The 9,258-nt window shown below is 38.5% G+C and overlaps 1 protein-coding gene across 1 annotated transcript in view; it reads left to right on the forward strand.

Moving 5' to 3' along the window:
• CHRM3 (cholinergic receptor muscarinic 3) overlaps window positions 1-9,050 on the forward strand; it is a 198,109-nt gene extending 189,059 nt beyond the window's left edge. The window contains exon 3 of the mRNA XM_026845252.1: window positions 7,099-9,050. Within this exon, the coding sequence (XP_026701053.1) occupies window positions 7,099-8,920 (1,822 nt within the window). The 3' untranslated portion in view covers window positions 8,921-9,050. The remainder of the gene's footprint in view (window positions 1-7,098) is intronic.
• Window positions 9,051-9,258: the final 208 nt, after the last annotated feature.

The following is a 9,258-nucleotide window of genomic DNA, read 5'->3' on the forward strand; positions in this document are numbered from 1 at the left end:
AACTGTTTAGCTGATAGTCAATGTTTACTGTAATCTTAACTAAGCAAGACCTGATTTGCTTTGGTTTTCAAGCATTTGAAAATTTTAGACACATCCGAGCTCAGGCTTTTGAAGGTTTCGCTTTGTTCTGTATGAGTTGTTCAGACAATAACCACTAAGTGCATGTGCCTGAGAAAGAAAAACACGTCTCCTTCAGCAAGTATGCTGCTGCTATACCTGAGAAACCTTCACTGCCCTTAGGCCATACCACAACTGAGATTAGTAGTTCATTTCTAAAACTTCTCCCTGAAATAATTTTAGAGGATTTCAAGATAGGATTAATTTCAAACTAAAAGTCACCGAGTGAATGAGTATTGGGTCACCGAATCTAAAGAATAAATAAATAATAAATAGCACAGAAACACTTATTTGGTAAATGTGGGTATCTGTTAAAATCACTGTCCTTTTAACTATGCAGACTAGGATGTATGTTCGTTATATATGGCGTATTTGGAAAAATTATGCAAAAGAATTATATGTTTCATGTACCAATTTTAATCTTAAATGGAAGCCTTTAAGTGCAAGGGATCAGAAATACACATCTGGATTTTTGAAATGGCAACAGATGCAATATGTCTGAGATTTTTTTTTTCTTTTCTGGTCCTAGTAGTAACACAGCATTTATTGTTCCTTTTGTACCTGTGTAAATAAGCAGTTGTCTCCACTGAAATCACTGGCCATGGAAATACAGTAGTATTCAAAGTTACATTTCTATCATAATACAAAAACCTTTGGTGAAGGGTTCATACTACATGAAGTAACGTGTTTGGAAGAGCAAATACTGTAAAAGCAAACACAGCAGAAACAAGCAAGGCCTGCTGCAGTAGATGATGCAGGTACAGCTGAGTGCTGTGAATGTAAGCGTATCAACCCAAGTGAAGGAGATGGTAGATGTTTGGCAAAATCTAATTGTCAAATTAAGGCATAAAAGAGGCTCTTCCCATGGCCAGCTTTAGATACCAAATTTCCTGGCTGTGTCAGGTGGGCAATCTCGGGTGCTCCCAGCATGGTGTCCTCACACATTCCATCAGGAACACTTGAGGTAGCATCCACCTGCCTTTCCTCCCCAGGAGGGATGATCCCTTCTGCTGACTGCAGGCAGCATGGGAGATGGATCAGGTAGCTTGGTGCTGTGCAGTAGGTTCTCTAAATGCTCTCCAAAGTAATGAAAACTACACATATGATTAAAGAAATTAGTTCCTAGTTTGCTCATGCAAGACCTCACATACTAACAGCGGCAACACAGTAAGCAAATAATAAGCAAATCTAATTCATTAGTCACAAAAGCGCTTTTAAAGCACTGACATTAAATCTAGGTAATTTCAGTAAGCATAAGCAGAACATCTTTATGGATGGAAAATGGAAGAGCTTAAGCTGAAGTGTTAGTGGGATATGCTCGACTGAGCTTTATCTATATCAAGTTGATAGCTAATTAGTGAATGATACAGTCTTTCCTTATAACAATATTTGGGATAATGTGATGAAAGTATGTGTATATATATCCACAGATATATGTGTGTGTATATATATATACACGTGTATATATAGCAGCAGACATATACATATACTTTCATCTGCCGCTGTATATACACATACTTTTGCCACATTATATGTGACATATTTGTATGTATATATTCTTATCTGTATATGTACATATATATAAAAGTATAAGCATATATCAGTTATTTGTATCTACTGTGAATGTGAAACACAGTAGCCAGGATATTTCATAATGGGATCAATTTCTATAGCTCTGTATTCTCATTCCGTAAAGATGCAAAATTATATTGAGGGTAATATGTTTAATCATCAGTATACGTAAATCATGGTAAATCTTAGGTCCTCTTCACTGATTCTTACACTGTGCTACGCTAGCTGCAAGTGATGTGAGCTGCTATATAATAAATGTAAAACTGTGAATGCTAGTATGAATACTTATATCTTTTTTTTCATTTCAAGTTTTTAAAATGCTCTGTGTGATTTGAAAAATATTAGTATATGTAATCTTAAGAATAATTTCAGAAAAACTTTAAGATTCATATATATTTTTATTTTACTAAATATTAGTTTTAGAACAAAGCTTATGTGCTAGTTTAGGTCACTGCATTAAGCATTCCAAAGGCTCGGTTTCTTTATGTTAGAAACCAGTTTTATAATTCACTGCATGGGGTTCTCTGCTGTTTAGGCTAATGTATATACAATAGCAATGTAGAGGAAAATGGAAAAATAAGGTAAGCGATTTTCTTGTTTGTGAAAAGAGATGAGATGTGAAGTTCTTCAATCATAAAGGCTTGCTCGTTTTGAGCTCACATATAGACAAGCCCATAGAGTGACTTCTGACTCCCTGGAAAATTCATCTTAGAGCCCTTTAAAGACAGCAAGAAAATAGACTCCTCTGCAAAAAAATGGTGGATGTGTGTTTGTGAATAGGAAGGTTTAAGAAAAGGAAAAAATTTGGTAAACTGAAATGTGTAGTATTCACAAAACCTCTGAAATTGAAGTAAGCAGAGAGAAATTAAATGCAGTGAAAATGTGTCAGAACTGTTCTGTCTATTTATTTTACTTTCTATTTACAGAAATGTGCAATGAATTAGTCTATTCAAAAAATTCAGGCTTTTAAATCTGTGTTATGCCCATTTATTGAAATTAGTGACCATTTCTGTAGCTGATTTCTCCTTCCCTTCCAATGGGTCTCGGTGGGATATCTAATACGTCAGTTGCTCCAACGGTGCAGGGAGCAGAGGTACATTGGGAAGGATGTATGTCTGTGTAGCCATTGTCTGTATTGGGCCTCCACTTTCCTGAATAATGCTTGGAAGTGTATGTTGCCTTCGGTGCTCCCTGGCCTCTACCTTTCGTAAGCTCTAAGTAACAAGAACAAAAAATCCCAAACCATGGTGAATAGCGTAGCAGTAATCTTAGGTAAGTAATTATATTTTGTTAGGCTAAAAAAAGTTTCCTTTGTTACTGCTTGACTTGAAATTGTAATGTAGTATATGTACCAATGATTTGTAAACTCTTATCCTAGTATATAAACCTATAATCATTTCACAGTTTGGTTAGTTTGCCTCACTCAGGCTGTGCTGCACTGTTTGTTTTACCAAACTATGTGTGGCTGCTTTCCCACTTGGTCACACATCATTCTGTCTTTGATCCTGGCTTGCTCGGCAGATGGTGGCAGGCTGCACTGCAGATTGCGCTGACATCTTGTTGAACCCAGGACACTTTCTCTTTCCCTGTAGCACTTCTTACAGAGAAAGCAAAAAATGCATAGCAGTTTTGGAAAATTATGGATAACTTAGCTTGCTTTGACTTCCTAAGAGGAAGAAGATCCAGTTGCACTGATCTGGTGTGTTATAGTGGTGGTGGTGGTGGTGTTAGTGATCGTTTTTTTCTGTGCAGATGAACATATGGGTCATAAATTTTTTATTTAATTAAATGGTTCGATTACAGGAGATTGTAGAAGAGCCAGAGTAACAAAAGACTGCATTCATAATACTGCTAGCACTTCCATTTTATCAAATAGTCCAGTCAATGTGAGTTTAGGGGTCCTCTTAATGCCTGAGGAGTTTAAAAAGCTGAGCTCCAGCTTGCAGGATTGCTCTGGACAGAAGGGAGCTGTTGGTGGGTTGGTCTCGGTCTCTCCCTCAGTTACTGAAGTGCTAAGGACTGTGCAGGTTTTCATTGAAACAGTGGCTTGGAGAAGTTACTTTGAAGTCCAGGGATGGGAGGACTGACCTGAAAAATAAAGGTTTGATTCCAGAACTTTCTCAGTGTCTGAAAGACTGCAGCTGAAGTACAGTTTTCTCAGGCTTCCTCATGATGAGTCTTTTGAACCGCAGCATTTCTAAAAGGATATATTGGTTAATTTACATTGAAACTCCATTTGAAAGTCTACAATTAAAGAGAATTCACAATCATTTTATGGACTTAATGATAGATAGTGCAGCATTTACACATTAATTTTGCAATATCATTTGTATCTTTTATCTGGTAATTGTTTTGGACTTCCAAGGCTAACACTTAGGTTACTTTATGATTGTATTACACAATGTGAATGGGAAATATACCAAACTATCAACTGCTCTTATTTCTTAGTAATACCACTATTTCTACCATTACTTCTAAGTGATGCTGGGTTTTGTTCTGTGTCCTAGTGGAAGTTTCATTTCCTTTATCAGTATCATCTGCCTTGTCCTTTCTTGTGTATTAGAAGGTACTAGCTTGACTTTTTTTAGGAAAAAGCAGCACACCAACTTACCTGTCAGACTTCTTACTTGACTGTGATGGCTGTTACCCTGTAGAGGTTTTACAAGTGTATGTCTTTGGAGGGTATGCTTTCTGTCATTCATCCTCTGCTCTCTGTCCCTAATGTCAGTGAAGGAAGGTCTACACCCTATAACTTTAATGATTTCTGGCATATATTTAGAAAATATAATTATTTCAGATCTCTCTCATACTATTCTGGTTTTGATTCATCCTATCTGACAGCTCTGGAAAGACGTCTACCTCCTAAGTAAAATATTGCAAGGAGGATGGTTTCCAGCAATTTTGTTCAAGTCAAATATTTTTTTCCCCACTGTGAGTAACCACCCTGGCCCATAAACAACTGGCAAGGACATTGTCAACACTTACTGAAGTGGTTGCTCACAAGTGAACTGTGTTTTTGTTTCACCCACCATTGGAAGGGACAATCCAAACTTGAATACCACTTCACTATGTTCATCAAAAAAGAACATTGTTGTACATTGGGTTTTCATGAGCCTTCATTTGTCATTTTTGAGTATGATCTCCAGGATCTCCATTTTTATAGACATGTAAATGAACGTCATCTTTTGTCAAGGCAAGGAAGTGAGTTGGTATGAGTATGCCTGAGGGGGTATGAATGAAAAACAGGAGAGCTGCTTCTCATGCAGACCTCTGCTTGCCTTGCAAATGACTTTCTGCAGAGTTCATTCGTTACTGTAGGTGGGATGGGTCTCCCTCTCTCATGCAGTTCAGGTTTGTCTTCTTCAGCTTTGAAACAGTATGATAAGGATCAATGAGGATGTGCTGCTGTATGCTTGGTGGCCTGAGCTACACCAGCTACATAATCAGAAATAGTATCTCTTAAGGAAGAAACAAGAAATATGTTGTGTCCCACCACTTCTCTAATAGATGGCAAAGACATGGTGAGATTGTTAGAAAAGCTCATTTAGATTTTTTTTAGAAAGGAACAACTAAAATGGTAAAAAATACTGATCATTTTAGAACAGCAGCTTGACAAATTTTCAGAATGTATTTCTGCCTGATATTTCATGCAAAACTTCACATTTCTTTCATATGAACTTGTCAAAGAAAACTTGAAATGTCAAAGTCTTTTGATAAAAGATAATTTTAGTTTCAACCTACTATGATTTTAAGAAAATGTTATCAATGATGGTTTATGTTTTATAAAAATCTTACTATTTTTCTTTTTATAAATTGAGTTGCTCCAAATTTTCAGTCTTTCTGTCAGGAAAAGACTTAAATTTAACTGTGTGATTTCCCAGACAAATATTTACTGTTATTATTATGTTCATATCCTGTGTGATACAATGATGAATGCATTAAAAGTAGATTGAACTAGATTAGAATAAGGCAGTATCATTGTAACCTTGTCTTCCTATTAATAAAGAGAAAAATTAATATGTCACACTAGATATCAAAATATGGGGGGTTGTGTTACTTATTGTGCATGAACTAAGAGAAGAAATTGTTGGTCTGTTTACTGCACATGTCAAAGAAACTGCACCGTTTAATATCACAGTGTCTTAAGGCTTGCTAACAAAACCAAGTACAGTTCAAGGGAAAACAGAATTTAGAAATAAATTAAAGAACCAAACCCAAAACTTTCTCTTTCAGTAAATATTTCCTATAACACCAGTACATTGTGATACTAATCATTATCTCATGCCATAACATATTGACTCTGGAAGGATTCACAGTTAGAAAACAAGCAAACATTTCTCCTTGAGAGCATATTTTGTTTAACATATAAAGTCAGTGATGGACTTTTAATCAGAATTCTTGCTTCTTGATGATATAATTGATTTATTACAATGATTCTAGTCAGTTGACCACAGAAGTTAACAAAGTAAAGGAATGCAAACTTCTATTCTGAACATGTCCTCATTTTACATAAGTACTTGGGGAAAAGGATTAATTATGAATCCCTTTCATGCTTTTTTTCCTCTTTTCCTAAAGTGTTTAGTGATTGCTTTGACATACATCTGCCAAACACTTCTTCCTGACTCTGTAGACCATATTTTCAAAAGAAATCTTAACATGTGTCGCCCCAAAGACATTTTGAAGTCATTAGATGTACAAAATCCTTAGTCCAGGTATAAAAATGTGCATGAAAAATTAATAGTGGCATGTGCAAAAAGTGCTAATGAGAACTTTTAGTACCTTATCACGTTGCTGAAATGTAGATGAAAATTAAAAGATCTTTGCAGCCTCACAGGTTAGAGTAGCTTCACACAGTGAGACAATGCTGGCTGGCATGTCTATAGTTTAAAGGAATACAGAACAATATTTTTGTTTCTCATTATCTCTGGCTGGAAGCAGTGGGCTGTGTTTTGCTAGTGCTAGGATAGCACTGGGGACCAGCATTGGTTCAGACATGGAGAACTTTTGGCTGTATGTGTCTGACATTTAGTTTTTGAAGGCTCCAGCATAGTGGGCTGTTGAGATGTTGAGTTTAGGGCAGATCCATCAGGGAAAGTTTTAATTAAGAGTTAGAGTTAGGGGGCATTTTAATACTACTGCAACTTCAAATTCTCCTGGGACTTTGGTCTTCTGTGACTGAATGTTTTAAAGGAAACAGTATGCAATTACTACAAAGAGCTCAGATTAATCACAGCTGTAAGCTGAGTACTACCATGTGTGCGTTTGACTTGGAATATGTCACTGGCAGCTTGGCTTTTAAAGACTTCTTTCACAGTGCTAAATGGATTTTATTTATGGGTATGAGGATGATTATCTATTTACCATCTTCAACTGTTCACCTGATTTTTGTTTGTTTTTCCCCTGCTGCAGACTATGTCAGAGAGCCACAATGATCATGCAAAATAACAGTTCAGCCTCGCCCCTGTTTTCAAATGCGAGCTCCTTCTGGAAGAGAGATTCACATGGACCAGGATTCCTTGATGAAGCAGCATCACTCATTGGCAGCTATGATTTCCCTCAGACCACAGAGAGTTTTCCCTTCTCCACTGTGGAATCAACAAACATGTCCCTGAATTCCACAAGCAAAGACCCTCTGGGTGGACACACTGTCTGGCAAGTAGTTTTGATTGCTTTCCTCACTGGGATCCTTGCACTGGTGACCATTATAGGAAACATCCTAGTGATTGTTGCATTTAAGGTTAACAAACAACTGAAAACAGTCAACAACTACTTTTTGTTGAGTCTTGCCTGTGCAGATTTGATCATCGGTGTCATTTCCATGAATCTTTACACCACATACATCATTATGGACCACTGGGCTTTGGGAAACTTGGCCTGTGATCTTTGGCTCTCTATTGACTATGTCGCCAGTAATGCCTCTGTCATGAATCTCCTTGTCATAAGTTTTGACAGGTATTTTTCCATCACTAGGCCACTTACATACAGAGCCAAACGAACAACCAAAAGGGCTGGGGTGATGATTGGTTTAGCATGGATCATCTCTTTTGTTCTGTGGGCCCCTGCCATCTTGTTCTGGCAGTATTTTGTTGGGGAGAGGACTGTGCCACCTGATGAATGTTTCATCCAGTTTCTAAGTGAACCTATCATCACTTTCGGCACTGCCATAGCTGCCTTTTACTTGCCAGTCACCATTATGAGTATTTTGTATTGGAGGATCTACAAGGAGACTGAAAAACGCACCAAAGAGTTAGCAGGGCTACAGGCTTCAGGCAGTGAAGCAGAGGCAGCACGCTTCGTACACCAGACAGGCAGTTCTCGGAGCTGCAGCAGCTACGAGCTTCAACGGCAGAGCATGAAACGCTCCACCCGAAGGAAATACAGACGCTGCCACTTCTGGCTCACAATGAAGAGCTGGGAACCCAACACAGACCAGGGGGACCAAGAGCACAGCAGCAGTGACAGCTGGAACAACAATGACGCTGCTGCCTCCCTTGAAAATTCAGCCTCCTCTGACGAAGAAGACATCGCTGCAGAGACAAGAGCCATCTATTCAATTGTGCTGAAGCTTCCTGGTCACAGTGCCATCCTCAATTCCACAAAACTACCCTCCTCAGAAGACTTGCATGAGTCAGGGGATGAACTGCAGAAATCTGACACAGAATCAAAGGAAAAGAAACCTAAAAAATTGCACCCTCCAAAAAGTGTTCAGGATGGTGGAAATTTCCAAAAGAGCTTTTCTAAGCTTCCAATTCAGCCAGGGTCAGCAGAGACAACCACAGCTTCTGATGGCATCTCATCAGTGACCAAGACATCTGCAGCCCTGCCCTTGTCCTTCAAGGAAGCTACCCTAGCAAAAAAGTTTGCCTTGAAGACCAGAAGTCAGATCACAAAGCGAAAACGAATGTCACTCATCAAAGAAAAGAAAGCGGCACAGACACTCAGTGCCATTTTGTTTGCCTTCATCATTACCTGGACCCCATATAACATTATGGTTCTGGTGAACACCTTTTGCAAATGTATCCCCAAAACTTTCTGGAACCTGGGGTACTGGCTTTGCTACATCAATAGCACAGTGAACCCCATGTGCTATGCACTGTGTAACAAAACATTCAGAAACACTTTCAAGATGCTACTGCTGTGCCAGTGTGACAAACGAAAACGACGCAAGCAGCAGTATCAGCAAAGGCAGTCCGTCATTTTTCATAAGCGGATCCCTAGGGAGGCTTCATAGAATAGTATTTTTTAAACAATTAAAAAAAGTAACAAAGCGGGATGGGATGGGATGGGATGGGATGGGATGGGATGGGATGGGATGGGACAGGATGGCATAGGATGGGAGAGGATGGTACAGGACAGGACGGAACAGAATGGGAAAGGATAGAAGGGGATGGGACAGGATGGGAAGGGATGGGCTGAGGGGGGAGGGTGGTTCCAGGGTGCTGATTCAAACATTTAAACATCAAGACGTGAAAGCAGCTGCCAGGCTAATGTATCCTTTTAATAAATCCAGTTTAATATAAAAATCAAGTCTGCATTCAGCAAAAACAAACAAACTTCAATGTTTTTACT

The sequence above is a fragment of the Athene cunicularia genome, assembly GCF_003259725.1.
Source record: "Athene cunicularia isolate RWA chromosome 3 unlocalized genomic scaffold, athCun1 chr3_part1, whole genome shotgun sequence".
In the NCBI taxonomy this organism is placed as follows: domain Eukaryota; kingdom Metazoa; phylum Chordata; class Aves; order Strigiformes; family Strigidae; genus Athene; species Athene cunicularia.